Source organism: Somniosus microcephalus, chromosome 3, assembly GCF_052327205.1.
Source record: "Somniosus microcephalus isolate GS21.2 chromosome 3, FLI_Smic_1.0, whole genome shotgun sequence".
NCBI classification, from domain to species: domain Eukaryota; kingdom Metazoa; phylum Chordata; class Chondrichthyes; order Squaliformes; family Somniosidae; genus Somniosus; species Somniosus microcephalus.
The window spans coordinates 194,892,768-194,911,206 of NC_140989.1; the positions used below are offsets into that span (position 1 = coordinate 194,892,768).

An 18,439-nucleotide genomic window follows, 5' to 3' on the forward strand; every position below is an offset into this window, starting at 1 on the left:
TTACTCTCACTCTCGGGTTTCTATCTGAGAAATGTCCATTTACTCTCACTGTCGGGTTTCTGAGAAATGTCCATTTACTCTCGCTCTCGGGTTTCTATCTGAGAAATGTCCATTTACTCTCACTCTCAGGTTTCTGTCTGAGAAATGTCCATTTACTCTCACTCTCGGGTTTCTGTCTGAGAAATGTCCATTTACCCTCACTCTCGGGTTTCTATCTGAGAAATGTCCATTTACTCTCACTCTCGGGTTTCTATCTGAGAAATGTTCATTTACTCTCACTCTCGGGTTTCTATCTGAGAAATGTCCATTTACTCTCACTCTCGGGTTTCTGAGAAATGTCCATTTACTCTCACTCTCGGGTTTCTATCTGAGAAATGTCCATTTACTCTCACTCGGGTTTCTATCTGAGAAATGTCCATTTACTCTCACTCTCTGGTTTCTATCTGAGAAATGTCCATTTACTCTCACTCTCGGGTTTCTATCTGAGAAATGTCCATTTACTCTCACTCTCGGGTTTCTGAGAAATGTCCATTTACTCTCACTCTCGGGTTTCTATCTGAGAAATGTCCATTTACTCTCACTCTCGGGTTTCTAACTGAGAAATGTCCATTTACTCTCACTCTCGGGTTTCTATCTGAGAAATGTCCATTTACTCTCGGGTTTCTATCTGAGAAATGTCCATTTACTCTCACTCTCGGGTTTCTGAGAAATGTCCATTTACTCTCACTCTCGGGTTTCTATCTGAGAAATGTCCATTTACTCTCACTCTCGGGTTTCTAACTGAGAAATGTCCATTTACACTCACTCTCGGGTTTCTAACTGAGAAATGTCCATTTACTCTCACTCTCGGGTTTCTATCTGAGAAATGTCCATTTACTCTCACTCTCGGGTTTCTATCTGAGAAATGTCCATTTACTCTCACTCTCAGCTTCCTGAGAAATGTCCATTTACTCTCACTCTCGGCTTTCCGAGAAATGTCCATTTACTCTCACTCTCGGCTTTCCGAGAAATGTCCATTTACTCTCACTCTCGGGTTCCTAACTGAGAAATGTCAATTTACTCTCACTCTCGGGTTTCTGAGAAATGTCCATTTACTCTCACTCTCGGGTTTCTGAGAAATGTCCATTTACTCTCACTCTCGGGTTTCTATCTGAGAAATGTCCATTTACTCTCACTCTCGGGTTTCTATCTGAGAAATGTCCATTTACTCTCACTGTCGGGTTTCTGAGAAATGTCCATTTACTCTCGCTCTCGGGTTTCTATCTGAGAAATGTCCATTTACTCTCACTCTCAGGTTTCTGTCTGAGAAATGTCCATTTACTCTCACTCTCGGGTTTCTGTCTGAGAAATGTCCATTTACCCTCACTCTCGGGTTTCTATCTGAGAAATGTCCATTTACTCTCACTCTCGGGTTTCTATCTGAGAAATGTTCATTTACTCTCACTCTCGGGTTTCTATCTGAGAAATGTCCATTTACTCTCACTCTCAGGTTTTTGAGAAATGTCCATTTACTCTCACTCTCGGGTTTCTATCTGAGAAATGTCCATTTACTCTCACTCTCGGGTTTCTATCTGAGAAATGTCCATTTACTCTCACTCTCGGGTTTCTAACTGAGAAACGTCCATTTACTCTCACTCTCGGGTTTCTGAGAAATGTCCATTTACTCTCACTCTCGGGTTTCTGAGAAATGTCCATTTACTCTCACGCTCGGGTTTCTATCTGAGAAATGTCCATTTACTCTCACTCTCGGGTTTCTGAGAAATGTCCATTTACTCTCACTCTCGGGTTTCTATCTGAGAAATGTCCATTTACTCTCACTCTCGGGTTTCTATCTGAGAAATGTCCATTTACTCTCACTCTCGGGTTTCTGAGAAATGTCCATTTACTCTCACTCTCGGGTTTCTATCTGAGAAATGTCCATTTACTCTCACTCTCGGGTTTCTATCTGAGAAATGTTCATTTACTCTCACTCTCGGGTTTCTCTCTGAGAAATGTCCATTTACTCTCACTGTCGGGTTTCTGAGAAATGTCCATTTACTCTCGCTCTCGGGTTTCTATCTGAGAAATGTCCATTTACTCTCACTCTCAGGTTTCTGTCTGAGAAATGTCCATTTACTCTCACTCTCGGGTTTCTGTCTGAGAAATGTCCATTTACCCTCACTCTCGGGTTTCTATCTGAGAAATGTCCATTTACTCTCACTCTCGGGTTTCTATCTGAGAAATGTTCATTTACTCTCACTCTCGGGTTTCTATCTGAGAAATGTCCATTTACTCTCACTCTCGGGTTTCTGAGAAATGTCCATTTACTCTCACTCTCGGGTTTCTATCTGAGAAATGTCCATTTACTCTCACTCGGGTTTCTATCTGAGAAATGTCCATTTACTCTCACTCTCTGGTTTCTATCTGAGAAATGTCCATTTACTCTCACTCTCGGGTTTCTATCTGAGAAATGTCCATTTACTCTCACTCTCGGGTTTCTGAGAAATGTCCATTTACTCTCACTCTCGGGTTTCTATCTGAGAAATGTCCATTTACTCTCACTCTCGGGTTTCTAACTGAGAAATGTCCATTTACTCTCACTCTCGGGTTTCTATCTGAGAAATGTCCATTTACTCTCGGGTTTCTATCTGAGAAATGTCCATTTACTCTCACTCTCGGGTTTCTGAGAAATGTCCATTTACTCTCACTCTCGGGTTTCTATCTGAGAAATGTCCATTTACTCTCACTCTCGGGTTTCTAACTGAGAAATGTCCATTTACACTCACTCTCGGGTTTCTAACTGAGAAATGTCCATTTACTCTCACTCTCGGGTTTCTATCTGAGAAATGTCCATTTACTCTCACTCTCGGGTTTCTATCTGAGAAATGTCCATTTACTCTCACTCTCAGCTTCCTGAGAAATGTCCATTTACTCTCACTCTCGGCTTTCCGAGAAATGTCCATTTACTCTCACTCTCGGCTTTCCGAGAAATGTCCATTTACTCTCACTCTCGGGTTCCTAACTGAGAAATGTCAATTTACTCTCACTCTCGGGTTTCTGAGAAATGTCCATTTACTCTCACTCTCGGGTTTCTGAGAAATGTCCATTTACTCTCACTCTCGGGTTTCTATCTGAGAAATGTCCATTTACTCTCACTCTCGGGTTTCTGAGATATGTCCATTTACTCTCACTCTCGGGTTTCTATCTGAGAAATGTCCATTTACTCTCACTCTCGGGTTTCTATCTGAGAAATGTCCATTTACTCTCACTCTCGGGTTTCTGAGAAATGTCCATTTACTCTCACTCTCGGGTTTCTAACTGAGAAATGTCCATTTACTCTCACTCTCGGGTTTCTATCTGAGAAATGTCCATTTACTCTCACTCTCGGGTTTCTATCTGAGAAATGTCCATTTACTCTCACTCTCGGGTTTCTATCTGAGAAATGTCCATTTACTCTCACTCTCGGGTTTCTAACTGAGAAATGTCCATTTACTCTCACTCTCGGGTTTCTATCTGAGAAATGTCCATTTACTCTCACTCTCGGGTTTCTGAGAAATGTCCATTTACTCTCACTCTCGGGTTTCTATCTGAGAAATGTCCATTTACTCTCACTCTCGGGTTTCTATCTGAGAAATGTCCATTTACTCTCACTCTCGGGTTTCTATCTGAGAAATGTCCATTTACTCTCACTCTCGGGTTTCTATCTGAGAAATGTCCATTTACTCTCACTCTCGGGTTTCTATCTGAGAAATGTCCATTTACTCTCACTCTCGGGTTTCTGAGAAATGTCCATTTGCCCTCAGTCTCGGGTTTCTATCTGAGAAATGTCCATTTACTCTCACTCTCGGGTTTCTATCTGAGAAATGTCCATTTACTCTCACTCTCGGGTTTCTATCTGAGAAATGTCCATTTACTCTGACTCTCGGGTTTCTAACTGAGAAATGTCCATTTACTCTCACTCTCGGGTTTCTATCTGAGAAATGTCCATTTACTCTCACTCTCGGGTTTCTATCTGAGAAATGTCCATTTACTCTGACTCTCGGGTTTCTATCTGAGAAATGTCCATTTACTCTCACTCTCGGGTTTCTGAGAAATGTCCATTTACTCTCACTCGCGGGTTTCTGTCTGAGAAATGTCCATTTACTCTCACTCTCGGGTTTCTATCTGAGAAATGTCCATTTACTCTCACTCTCGGGTTTCTATCTGAGAAATGTCCATTTACTCTCACTCTCGGGTTTCTATCTGAGAAATGTCCATTTACTCTCACTCTCAGCTTGCTGAGAAATGTCCATTTACTCTCACTCTCGGGTTTCTGAGAAATGTCCATTTACTCTCACTCTCGGGTTTCTGAGAAATGTCCATTTACTCTCACTCTCGGGTTTCTGAGAAATGTCCATTTACTCTCACTCTCGGGTTTCTGAGAAATGTCCATTTACTCTCACTCTCGGGTTTCTGACTGAGAAATACTCAGCTGGTCAGGCAGCATCTGTGGAGAAAGAAATAGAGTTAATGTTTCAGGTCGATGACCTTTTGTCAAAACTGGAAAGTGTTACAGGTGTGGCAGGTTTTTAAGCAAGTGCAGGGGCAGGGAAAGGGGGGGGGAGGGGAGGAAAGAACAAAAGGGAAGGTCTGCTTATATTTCAGATTTCCAGCATCCGCAGTATTTTGCCTTTGTACTAGTCAGCCAGTGGTTTGTTCCCTTCCCCGCCCGCATCACTACACTCCACCCCACAAAACCACCCTTTCCCAACTAGTAATCAATCGGGCCATTGTCACGAGGGCAATAAACCACAGGGGAATCCACATCGAAAACCCAATACCGACCCCTGGGGAACACCACTGTGTACCTTACTCCAGTCTGAAAAACAACCGTTCACCACTACTCTTCCTGTCACTTAGCCAATTTTGTATCCACCCTGACACTTGCTTTACTTTTCCTTACAAGTCTATTATGTGGTACTTTGTCAAATGCCTTTTCGAAAAGTCACATACACAACATCAACCTCATTGCCTTCATCAAGCAACTCAAATCAAGTTAGTCAAACACGATTTGCCTTTAACAAATCTGTACTGGCTTGCATTAATTAAACCATACTTTTCCAAGTACCAATTATTTTTGTCTCTGATTATTATCTCTCAAAGTTTCCTCACCACCGACATTAGGCTGACTGTCCTGTAGTCGCTTGGTTTATCGCTCACCCTTTTCTGAACGGGGGTATAAAATTTCAACCCTCCAGTCCTCTGGCACCGCCCCCAAATCCAAGGAGGATTGGAAGATTGCAGCTAGGAAAAACTCAGGACAAAAGGGATGAGAGAACGGGCCGAATGCACAAGGTTGGAAACGCTTGGGCTGGGGCCTTTTAAGCATTCAGGGTGAGTGACCAAATGAGTGGCTGTGGTCTGGGACACACCTGGGGACGGATGAGCCAGGAAACATTTGGGCTGGGCGAGCAAGCAGAGCGGAGTAAATGAGCTAGGGTTGAGAAGCACATGGGACAGGAGACCTTCTCAGTCTGGCCAAGCCCACCAGCGTCCTTTCACAAAGTGCTGTTTTCTCCTCCAACATTGCTGCATTCAGCTCTCCAACTGTAACTTTTAATAGGAATCTCTGTATTCCAACACACGCCCTCTACACATAGACCATTGTCATTTACCCACCTCGCAGCAGAGTTATAAGGGAGACCACTCGATGCTCCTGGAACAACTGGCCCAGCTTATGTTCAACGTAATTGTCTGAATATGCCTCAAGTGTGTTCTTAAAGAGAATCCGTCCGCCCATTAACAAGTGATGCAGCCAGTCTGGTATGTGAAAAACAACACGTCCTGCAAGTCAAAAAAAATCAAACTGTTAGCAAAATAAATTTGCTAGCTATCCAGAGCGTACAGCTTTGAGAACTGTGGCTCTTACCCATCCTTGGTCTTTGTTGCTTTTTGGTGAAAATGGCAGTATTCAAGGAAACTGGCAATTTGCATTCATGTTCCCTGGCTGGCATTGTCCTATAAGAGAACTAGCAACCCTCTCACCACCACAGGGCTTCAATGAGATGCCATATGTAGTCTCAAATAGAGTATTCCATATATAAGATTCAAACCCACAGCCATTCCCGAATCTATCCCAAACAAAAACCTATGACACGATCCCTGTAAAAGATGAGGTTGTAGCAGTTCGTGTTCACCTAGGTAGGTATCGGACGAATGACTACTAAATAATCGAGTTCGACTTCAGGAACAATTTAGAAGTTGTTTATTTACAAGAACAGACGAAATACAGCAGGTAAGGCGGCTGGATGCAGGAGCACCGTGAAGTAGGTCTTTCCTCAGCGGGGACGCCACGAGGACTGACTCCGCAGTCCTGTGGAGAGCGTGATGACGTCATCACGCTCGGTCGCGTTTTCCTGCGCTTAGGTGGTCACGTGACCGCGTCGTGACGTTAGCGCGTTTGCCCGCGCTTGGGCAGTCACATGACCTGCGCCGTTGCGTCGGCGCGTAGCTGTGGCTGGCCGTTGCGGCCAAAGTCGCGAGAGCGGGCGGCCGAACCGGGCCGGCGGCCATCGCGGGTGCAGGAGGCCGAACCGGGCCGGCGGCCACCGCAGGAGCGGGAGGCCGAGTTGTGCTGGCGACCGTCGGGAGCGTGTAAGGCCGAGCTGGGTCAGCTCGCATCTCGGTGTGTTACACGATGCGCGACGTGACGTCAGTGCGTTACGTCGCGTTCTTAAAGGGGCAACGGCCCAAACAGGTAAGTTAAAGGGGCAACGGCCCAAACAGGTCAATTATGTACATACAAAGGTATGTATATACATAGTAAGGGACACCCGGTGGAACCGCCACAAGGTCAACATTATAGAACTTCTATCCAACAAAACTCTCACCTTTACGCTGGCTGGTATCCAAAGATACATTTTCTCTCCGTTCTCACTCATTCCTACCAGCTGTTCCTCATTCCTCCTTTGCACTGACATTTAAATACAACTAAACGTCCTAAGGCCCTTAACAGGAGCGTTAACAAAATTTGACACTGAGCCACATAAGGACAAGTTTGGTCAGAGAGGAAGGCTTTATGGAGCGCCTTAAAAGAGGAGAGGTAGAGAGGCAGAGGGGTTTAGGGAGGGATTTCCAGAGCGGAGGGCCTTGGCAGCTGAAGGCACGGCCGTCGATGGTGGAACGAGTAAAATCGGGGATGCTCAAGAGGCCAGAATTGGAGGACGGCAGAGATCATGGAGGATTGTGGGGCTACAGGAGGTTAGCGAGATAGAGGGGGACGAGGCCATAGAGGGATTTGAAAATGAGGGTGAAATTTTTTTTAAAAAGAGGCATTGCTGGACCCGAAGCCAATGTAGGTCAGTGAGCAAGTCATGCCCCTGACTTCAGTCTGGGCCCCTGCTGTTGGCTTCAAATCATCTCTCACTACATTTCTGGGCTGTTTCAAGTTTTAAATCAATGACCGAGGTCTGGACTGAACATAGAAACATAGAAGATAGGAACAGGAGTAGGCCATTCGGCCCTTCGAGCCTGCTCCGCCATTCAACGAGATCATGGCTGATCATCCAAACCCTAGCACCCGGTCCCTACACCGACAGCCATCCCACACAAGCCCTATCCCCGTAACCCCACGTATTTAATCCCCCCCCCCTAACACTAAGGGCCAATTTTTTTTGTCATGGCCAATCAACCTAACCCGCACATCTTTGGACTTTGGGAGAAGAGTTGCTCAGTGCTGGAGAAGTGGAGAACCAGTTGTCACTTCTTCCACTCAAATTTTGTGAACTATAAATATCAATACTTGCATATCACAAATGGCTCCAAGCACTTCACACAATTACATTTGGAATACAGTGACTGTTACCTGGCAAATGTAGCAGCCATTCTGCACGAACAACTTTCCACAAACAGCCAGGAAGTGAATGGCCAGTCATCCTGTTTCCTGGTAGTATTATTTGAGGGGGAGGTGTTGGCTAAGGGAACTGGGAGGATTCCTTGCTCTTTGAATAGTGCCAAGGAATAATTTGTCTGACTCACAAGAACTGACAGGATTTTGCTTTAACATCTCCTGAAAGATTGTACCTCTGACAATGCAGCTCTCCATCTGTATTGCACTGGAGTGTCAGCCTAGAACAAACTCTCACTCTTCTGAACAGGAGTTGGAAAGCAGTAGAGGCAAATGAGCCAAGCTGACATTTATTATTCATACTATGACAGGAAATGGGAATATGTCTATAGTGATTTCCTCGGCCAACAGATGAACAGGCATAGTGGTTAGCACTGTTGCCTCACAGCGCCAGGGACCCGGGTTCGAATCCGGCCTCGGGCGACTGTCTGTGTGGAGTTTGCACATTCTCCCCGTGTTTGCGTGGGTTTCCTCCGGGTGCTCCGGTTTCCTCCCATAGTCTAAAGATGTGTGAGTTAGGTTGATTGGCTATGATAAATTGACCCTTAGTGTTAGGGGGATTAAATACGTGGGGTTACGGGGATCGGGTGGGATATGTGTCGGTGCAGGCTCGATGGGCCAAAATGGCCTCTATCTGCACTGTGGAGTTTCTGTGATTCTGTGATAACCTAACAGATGTTTTGTAGTGCATGGCTCTAAAAAGTGACTGTGAGGTTCATCTCCACGTAGCTTCATGTATTGAGTGAAATCACAGCTGTTTGTCTATATTGCACGGCTGTTTTACACGCCCACTGCTCAATCCAGATCAGACCCATCCAAATTGTTCAAAAACAGATTCAAATGGTTCAAGTCAGATTATTTGGGTCCAAACTCTCTCCAAATAGGTTCTACCCTACAAGGACATCATCAGGCCGTCATTAAAACTCATGGGGGTAGAAATCAGTCCTCATTGTTTTCTGCCCAGTGGAACAGGCACAAAGGCAAAAAAGACAAATTTCAAATCCCAACTCCTGGCCCCAGATCTGCGCTTGAGTTATGGGCGCCGCCATATTGGTAAATGCAGCTCTTTAAGGCAGTCACCCGCAATGCCTGGAGGCCCTTTACATAAGTAAATGAGGGGCTAAAAAGTGAGGGTTTAGGCCCCCTCATTGAAACTGATTGGCAATCAAAGGATCAGGTGCAGATCCACTTAGGATTCTTCAGTGCCCCCCATGGCCACCAACGAAATGGAAGTACCTTATTAAAAAAATCTATCAGTAATCTTTACTGTGACTCCAGAAGCAGGAATGCTCCTCCAACTTCGCAACATTTGCGATCAGCCCCCCCCCCACTCATTGCTGCTCCACCCCCCACATGTACCTTCAAGTGGCTTGATATTTATTTCTTCAAATGTGCGAGCTGACTTTGGAGGAGTAATACGCGCCGGCAGCTCACCTAAATTATTGAAGTGAGGCCCAATTTCAGGCCTCAGTTGAGGCAGGCTGCCTGTGTGCAGTGCTGATTCTAGGCCTGAAAACAGGCCCCAATGAATTTCCACCCATGAGAATGGCAGAAGCTACAGTCCCAACCTAGTCAAGCTGTTGGTGTTCTTTGACCACCACTGCAGGGTGTTGAGATACAGTAACTTTTAGAATGGTGGTGAATGTGCAGAGACCAACATCCAATGCTGAATCATAAACTCTTGACATAAGTGCGTTCCACATTTGATTGAAGTGATTTAAATTGTGCTGCTTTCCTACTTTGTGGTAAGATATTACAGCCTAGTTTATAAGCTTCAAGTTTTGGTTTGCTCTACAGGCTTTAATGTTGAGCATTTCTGCATCATGCCGGTGAACAAAGATTCTTTTAAAAATGTACGGATTTATAAACTTGGAAGAATATACTTGATGATGAGGAGGAATTTCTTCTCTCAGAGGGTCGTGCATCTGTGGAATTCTCTACCCCAGAGAGCTGTGGAGGCTGGGTCATTGAATATATTTAAGGTGGAGATAGACAGATTTTTGAATGATAAGGGAGTCAAGGGTTATGGGGAGCGGCCAGGGAAGCGGAGTTGAGGCCAAGACCAGATCAGCCATGATCTTATTGAATGGTGGAGCAGGCTCGAGGGGCCGAATGGCCTACTCCTGCTCCTATTTCTTATGTTCTTATAACCATCTTCCTGATAATTCTTTGGGGGGGGGGGGTGCGGCCCATTCAAAGGTTCGTGCATGCGCAAAATTTCACAGTTGAAAAGGTGGTCCCGGGCTACGCGGAACAGGCAGACAGCTGCGCAGCTTAGATGGAACACTGCTTGATAACCCTCTGTATTGCTCACTTTTGCATAATCAATTCCTTATTTTTGGCGGACTAATTTTCCCTAATAGGCCTAAGGAGCTTAAAAGGTCACATTACGAGAACAGGTTGGATTCGATAAGGTAGATAGAGAGAAACTATTTCCTCCAGTGGGTGAATCCAGAACAAGGGGGCACAATCTTAAAATTAGAGCTTGGCAATTCAGGAGTGAAATCAGGAAGCACTTTTTCACACAAAGGATAGTGGAACTCTCAAACCAAACTCTTTCTCTCAAAAGGTTGTGGATGCATCAATAGAAATCTTCACGACTGAGACTGATAGATATTTGTTAGGTAAGGGTATCAGGAGATATGGAGCGAAGGCGGGTAAATGGATTTGAGGTACAGATCAACCATGATCTGATTGAATCACGGAACAGGCTGGAGAGGCTGAATGGCCTACTTCTGTTTCTATGTTCCTGCAATAACCACCAGCAGATAGCTTTCAAGTGGCAGGACAACAGGGTCCCCAATGTCAGAATAAAATGGAAGAAGGTGTTCAATTTTGTAAGACAGCACAATCATAATAAACAGGATTTCACCACTTGTTTATCCCCACGTTATTATATCACATTAAAAAAGCATCTCACCAACAAGCTAACTGTGATCCAGAACAGATGCATGACCCATTTGACTCTGCTATGCCTGCATCCACTATAAACATGGAAGTCATACTCAGCTAGGGCAACTATATCACTGTGAAACAAGTATCATGTTAAAGGAGCCACAATTCTGGAGGATGCCATCTTCCACAGATACACTTGCTAGCTTGAATTCTTTAGCCGAGTCTAAATGCTCACTTACCCACGTACATCAGGTAGTCATAAATGCCATCCAGTGTCATCATTTCCATGAAGTAGTTCTGGTTGTACTTCTTCTCTGTGCTTTCAGAGCGATTGGCATTATTTTTATACAAGTCATTAAAGAGCTGAAAGAAAGGGAGCCATTGGAACTGATGAACCCGTCTTTCCTTCAACAGCATTTAAACATGGTGCTTCACATTAGTTCATTTACACATGCTGTCATTTACTATCCAAATAAAATACATGGTGTTAAACAAAAATATTATATATAACTAATTTCTTATGATGTTGCTCTCAGTGAGCCAGAGGACCAAGTTAGATGTCTGAAGTGTGACACAAAGTAAGTGTAATGCTTACAGAGTACGCACTGTACGCAAGACTTTTTATCATATCAATCTCCCCTGATGTGCACAGCTAGTTGGAAGAAACGGTATGTCTTTTAGCTGTCTTTGTTGGGCAGACTTGGGTGAACCCTGTCACCAGTGGTGGGAGAACTGAATCGCAGGAGTTACTCTTGTCTATTAAAACTAACAGAGGCAGGTGAAACATGCTCTCCGGGCATCAATGTCACAAAAATATTACTAAATCGTGACAACAGGGAATCAATGTGGCAAAAAGGAAGTGCTGCTAGATTTTTAAAAATTACCTTTTGTTACATACATTGTATTAATTCTGAAAATTATTGGATCCGTCATAAAGAGGTCATGATGGCCATTTTGTAGAAAGACAGCATAAAAAGCATTCACTTCAATTTTTACATTCACAAACTTAAATTAATTTTCTTAATAATTTGCCACTCCTAAAACTAGCCAGTTTTAATGTGAACTTTTCAAACAGCCACAGTATCACTAACACCGTGGTCATATATGTCCATATATGAGCAATCAAATCAGTGGACCAGTATCACCACCTGCAGAAGCTTCATGATATTGAAGTCCCAGTATAAGTATAGGAGTTCAAAATTGTTAAATTCATTAAAATTACCCATTATTTTTTTCTTCCAAATCACCAAATTTATGGGCACATATATTTGTGGGAGTTTACACTGATGCCAACTGCAGTCCACCTGATGAGTAATTCACTCGTGACACAAAATTGTGCTAGAATTTCAAATCACATCTAGCTGGCCCAATTATGAAGAAAAAGGGTCGTAATGTATCATTGATTGGTTCCCCCACAAAGCATCTGCCAAATACACCGGCTCACAACTCACCTTCTTCTTGTTTTCTGAAGTAGGGCTGAGAATGGTGAGTTCTGGCCTGCTTGGTTTAGGTTTGGGAGCCTCACAGGAGTTGATGAATGCTGTGAGGAATGACTCCAGATGCTGGCCTTTCTACACAACAGCAACAGGGGAATAATACAGCTGCATAAATTATACAGCAAGTGCAACATGTAGAAAATAAAAGGTACAAGGCATTCAATGAGGACTGTGCAGCAGAATGGAAGAAAAGCAAAATAGACATTTTTTTAATGTTTTAAATCCTGTTACTTGTAATTCTGGTTAAGAGCTACTATTATTAAACTTCCCTGATGCTGAGCTGATACAATTTGTGCCTGCTCAAAGGTCGTAGGTTCAGTGTCCAATCTCGAGGGAGAGTTACTGGATCTCTGCCGTTCTGGCAGCAATTGGTCCAAAGATTGACCTCCATTTCCCGAGTGTAAGGAGGGGGAATCACACGCCCCCCGGGGTAAGGAGGGGGAATCACACGCCCCCCCCCCCCGGGGTAAGGAGGGGGAATCACACCACCCCCCACCCCGGGGTAAGGAGGGGGAATCATCCCCCCCCCCGGGGTAAGGAGGGGGAATCACACCCCCCCCCCGGGGTAAGGAGGGGGAATCACCCCCCCACCCCCAGGGTAAGGAGGGGGAATCACACTACCCCCCCCGGGGTAAGGAGGGGGAATCACACGCCCCCCCCCCCCGGGGTAAGGAGGGGGAATCACCCCCCCCACCCCGGGGTAAGGAGGGGGAATCACCCCCCCCCGACCGAGGTAAGGAGGGGGGAATCACACCCCCCCCCCCCCCCCGAGGTAAGGTGGGGGGAATCACCGCCCCCCCCATCCCCCCGAGGTAAGGAGGGGGAAATCACCCCCCCCCACCCCGAGGTAAGGAGGGGGGAATCACCCCCCCCCCCCCCCGAGGTAAGGAGGGGAAATCACGCCCCCCCCCCCCCGGGGTAAGGAGAGGGAATCACTCTCTCCCCCCCGCGGTAAGGAGGGGAAATCACGCCCCCCCGGGGTAAGGAGAGGGAATCACTCTCTCCTCCCGAGGTAAGGAGGGGGGAATCACCCCCCCCCCCCCCCCGAGGTAAGGAGGGGAAATCACACACCCCGGAGGTAAGGAGGGGAAATCACACACCCCTCCGAAGTAAGGAGGGGGATTCACACCCCCCCAGGGTAAGGAGGGGGAATCACACCCCCTGGGGTGAGGAGGGGGGAAACCATGCAAGCCTCTGCTCCTGATAACTATCCAGTGACTCCTTCAGAAAAGAGCATGCCTTGTAGACTGTGGGTAAGAACTGCACCACTTTGGCCCGACCCCAACAGTTATGATGCCCGCACAATTAAATAGCCTGCATACGTGCTCATAAAAACATCAAGAATGGCCCCGAGGGTTGCAGAATGTATCTAGCACCTGTGGAACCGCACCCCATACTTTCAGGAGCAGAGAAATGAACTGACAGAGGCCAGTGTCGGGAGGAGCAGAGCGGCGGTACAGTGAGTACTTAAACTCACTTTCGCAGGCTTTCTTTCAGAGGCTTACCAATCTCACAGACCGGCGGCGGCATTCCGCAGCCACGTCACGATTCAAAAAGTGACGCGGGCAAGAGGAAGCAGCTGATTGGGTGGGTACAGCCAGGTGAGTATTTATACTACTCTATAGTTTGACAGTTAAGATTAATAGTTTATAAAATGTAGAAGGTCTTAATTTTTGTGGTTATACTTTCTAAGGTCTCTGTTGTGTATCGGAGTGCAAGTAACCAATCCAGCTGCAGCTGCTGACAGACCGCATCGCGGCGCTGGAGCTGCGAATGGATACATACCAGAGCATTCGCGATGCTGAGGACATCGTGGATAGCATGTTTAGGGAGTTGGTCACACTGCAGGTAAAGGCTGCACAGGCAGGAAGGGCATGGGTGACCACCAGGCAGAGTAGTAGGCGCAGGCAGGTAGTGCAGGGGTCCCCTGTGGCCATCGCCCTCTCAAACCGATATACCACTTTGGATATTGTTGAGGGAGATGGCTTATCGGGGGAAGGCAGCAGCAGCCAACTTCCTGGCACCATGGGTGGTTCTGCTGCACAGGACAAGAGGAAAAAGAGTGGGAGAGCTATAGTGATAGGGGATTCTATTGTAAGGGGAATAGATAGGCGTTTCTGCAGCCGCAAACGAGACTCCAGGATGGTATGTTGCCTCCCTGGTGCAAGGGTCAAGGATGTCTCAGGGCGGCTGCAGGGCATTCTGGAGGGGGAGGGTGAACAACTAGTTGTCGTGGTGCATATAGGTACCAACGATATGGGTAAAAACTGGGATGAGGTCCTAAAAGCTGAATATAGGGAGTTAGGAGGTAAATTAAAAAATAGGAACTCAAAGGTAGTAATCTCAGGATTGCTACCAGTGCCACGTGCTAGTCAGAGTAGAAATAGAAGGATACTTCAGATGAATACGTGGTGAGAGGAATGGTGCAAGGGGGAGGGATTCAAATTCCTGGGACATTGGAACCGGTTCTGGGGGAGTTGGGACCAGGACAAACTTGGTTTGCACCTGGGCAGGACCAGGACCAATGTCCTAGGGGGAGTGTTTGCTAGTGCTGTTGGGGAGGGTTTAAACTAAAATGGCAGGGGGTTGGGAAACCTGTGCAGGGAGACAGAGGAAAGGGAAGCAAGGATAGAAACAAAATACAGGAAGGAGAACAGCAAAAGTGGAAGGCAGAGAAATCAAGGGTGTAAATCAAACAGGGCTACAGTAAATAATCATTCTAAAAGGACTAAGAGTGTTAAAAAAACAAGCCTGAAGGCTTTGTGTCTTAATGCGAGGAGCATTCGTAATAAGGTGGATGAATTAGCTGCACAAATAGATGTAAACAGATATGATGTAATTGGAATTATGGAGACATGGCTCCAGGGTGACCAAGGCTAGGAATTCAACATCCAGGGGTATTCAATATTCAGGAAGGACAGGCAAAAAGGAAAAGGAGGTTGGGTAGCACTGCTGGTTAAAGAGGAGATTAACACAATAGTAAGGAAAGATATTAGCTCTGATGATGTGGAATCTGTATGGGTAGAGCTGAGAAATAGCAAGGGGCAGAAAAGATTAGTGGGAGTTGAATATAGACCCCCAAACAATAACGCTGAGGTTGGGGATGGCATTAAATGGGAAATTAGAGATGCGTGCAATAAAGGCACAGTAGTTATCATGGGTGACTTTAATCTACATATAGATTGGGCTAACCAAATTAGTAACAATATTGTGGAGGAGGAATTCCTGGAGTGTATACGGGATGGTTTCCTGGACCAATATGTCGAGGAACCAACTAGAGATCAGGCCATCTTAGACTGGGTATTATGTAAAGAGAAAGGATTAATTAGCAATGTTATTGTGCGAGGCCCCTTGGGGAGGAGCGATCATAATATGATAGAATTCTTCATTAAGATGGAGAGTGAAGTAATTGACTCAGAGACTAGGGTCCTGAATTTAAATAAAGGAAACTATGATGGTATGAGGCGCGAGTTGGCTAGGATGGATTGGGGAACGTTACTTAAAGGGTTGACGGTGGATAGGCAATGGCAAACATTTAAAGATCGCATGGATGAACTACAGAATTTGTTCATCCCTGTTTTGGCGTAAAAATAAAACAAAAAAGGTGACTCAACCGTGGCTAACAAGGGAAATTAGGGATAGCATAAAGTCCAAGGAGAGGACATTTAAATTGGCCAAAAAAAGCAGCAAACCTGAGGATTGGGAGCAGTTTAGGATTCAGCAAAGGAGGACCAAGCGATTAATTAAGAGGGGGGGAAATAGAATATGAGAGTAAGCTTGCAGGGAACATAAAAACTGACTGTAAAAGCTTCTATAGATATGTGAAGAATAAAAGATTGGTGAAGTCAAGCAGTCAGAATCAGGGGAATTTATAATGGGGAACAAAGAAATGGAGACCAATTAAATACATACTTTGGTTCTGTCTTCACAAAGGAGGACACAAATAACCTTCCAGAGATGTCGGGGAACATAGGGTCTAATGAGAGGGAGGAACTGAATGAAATCAGTATTTGCAGGGAAATGGTGTTAGGAAAATTGATGGCATTGAAGGCCAATAAATCCCCAGGGCCTGATAATCTACATCCCAGGGTACTTAAGGAAGTGGCTCTAGAAATAGTGGATGCATTGCTGGTCATCTTCCAAAATTCTATAGACTCTGGAATTGTTCCCATGGATTGGAGGGTAGCTAATGTAACCCCATTATTTAAAAAAGGTGGCAGAGAGAAAGCGGGGAATTATAGGTAAGCCTGACATCGGTAGTGGGGAAAATGCTAGAGTCATTATAAAAGATGTAATAGCAAAGCACTTGGAAAACAGTGACAGGATCGGACAAAGTCAACATGGATTAACAAAAGGTAAATCATGCTTGACTAATCTACTGGAAATTTTTGAGGATGTAACTGGTAGAATAGATAAGGGAGAAGCAGTGGATGTGGTGTATTTGTACTTTCAGAAGGCTTTCGATAAGGTCCCACATAAGAGACTGGCTTGCAAAGTTAAAACACACGGGATTGGGGGTAAGGTACTGACTTGGATAGAGAACTGGTTGGCAGACAGGAAGCAAAGAGTTGGAATAAACAGATTTTTTTCCGAGTGGCAGGCAGTGACTCGTGGGGTACTGCAGGGATCGGTGCTAGGACCCCAGATATTCACAATATACTGGCTGGAGTGCCCGGCGGTGCCGTGGCTTTCTTGAGGGCATGTTGTTGTTGGAAGAGAGAGTGCGCGCGACTGGGGGGGGGGGGGGGGGAAAGAGGGGGCGCGGCCGGGGGGAAGAGAGGGGGCGCGGCCGGGGGGAAGAGAGGGGGCGCGGCCGGGGGGGAAGAGAGGGGGCGCGGCCGGGGGGAAGAGAGCGCGCGCGCGGCCGGGGGGAAGAGAGCGCGCGCGGCCGGGGGGAAGAGAGCGCGCGCGGCCGGGGGGAAGAGAGCGCGCGCGGCCGGGGGGAAGAGAGCGCGCGCGGCCGGGGGGAAGAGAGCGCGCGTGGCCGGGGGGAAGAGAGCACGCGCGGCCGGGGGGAAGAGAGCGCGCGACCGGGGGGAAGAGATCGCGCGAATGGGTGGATGAGAGAGCGCGACGGGGGGAGAGCGCGCGACTGGGGGGGAAGAGAGAGCGCGAATGGGGGGAGGAGAGAGAGAGACACACTGGGGGAGAGAGAGAGCGAGACTGGGGGAGAGAGAGACTGGGGGGGAGAGAGACTGGGGGAGAGAGAGAGAGAGAGAGGGGGGGAGAGAGAGAGAGGGAGGGGGCAGAGAGAGAGGGGGAGAGAGAGGGCAGAGAGGGGGAGGCGGCAGAGAGAGAGGGGGAGGGAGGGAGGGGAGGGAGCGAGCAAGGGGGGGAGGGAAGGGGGCAGAGAGAGAGAGAGAGAGAGAGAGAGAGTGATGGAGGGGCGGGGAGAGAGGGTGATGGAGGGGGCGGGGAGAGAGGGTGAGGGAGGGGGCGGGGAGAGAGGGTGAGGGAGGGGGCGGGGAGAGAGGGGGAGGGAGGGGGGCGGGGAGAGAGGGGGAGGGAGGGGAGAGAGGGGGAGGAGGGAGGGGGAGGCGGGGAGAGAGGGTGAAGGAGGGGGCGGGGAGAGAGGGTGAAGGAGGGGGCGGGGAGAGAGGGTGAAGGAGGGGGCGGGGAGAGAGGGTGAAGGAGGGGGCGGGGAGAGAGGGTGAAGGAGGGGGCGGGGAGAGAGGGGGAGGGAGGGGGCGGGGGAGAGAGGGGGAGGGAGGGGGCAGGGAGAGAGGGGGAGGGAGGGGCAGGGAGAGAGGGGGCAGGGAGAGAGGGGGAGGGAGGGGGCAGGGAGAGAGAGGGGGCAGGGAGAGAGAGGGGGAGGGGAGGGGGCAGGGAGAGAGAGGGGGAGGGAGGGGGCAGGGAGAGAGAGGGGGAGGGAGGGGGCAGGGAGAGAGAGGGGGAGGAGGGGGCAGGGAGAGGGGGAGGGAGGGGGCAGGGAGAGAGAGGGGGAGGGAGGGGGCAGGGAGAGAGGGGGAGGGAGGGGGCAGGGAGAGAGGGGGAGGGAGGGGGCAGGGAGAGAGGGGGAGGGAGGGGGCAGGGAGAGAGGGGGAGGGAGGGGGGAGAGAGGGGGAGGGAGGGGGGAGAGAGAGGGGGTGAGGCAGGGGGGAGAGAGAGGGTGAGGCAGGGGGGAGAGGGGATGGGGAGAGGGGAGGGGGGGAGAGGGAGAGGGAGGGGGGGAGAGGGGATGGGC

At 47.7% G+C, this 18,439-nt stretch overlaps 1 protein-coding gene across 16 annotated transcripts in view; it reads right to left on the reverse strand.

Moving 5' to 3' along the window:
• Positions 1-18,439, reverse strand: part of snx14 (sorting nexin 14) — a 278,601-nt gene that overhangs the window by 82,212 nt on the left and 177,950 nt on the right. For 12 of the 16 annotated variants that reach the window (XM_085982062.1, XM_085982066.1, XM_085982064.1 and 9 more), the window contains 3 exons: positions 12,211-12,330; positions 10,999-11,122; positions 5,638-5,802 (listed from right to left, as the gene is read on the reverse strand). In XM_085982062.1, coding sequence (XP_085838188.1) covers positions 5,638-5,802; positions 10,999-11,122; positions 12,211-12,330 — 409 coding nt within the window. Of the gene's footprint in view, positions 1-5,637; positions 5,803-10,998; positions 11,123-12,210; positions 12,331-18,439 lie in introns of those variants that run through there. The other 4 variants (XR_015077589.1, XM_085982067.1, XR_015077591.1 and 1 more) reach the window with 4 other exon arrangements.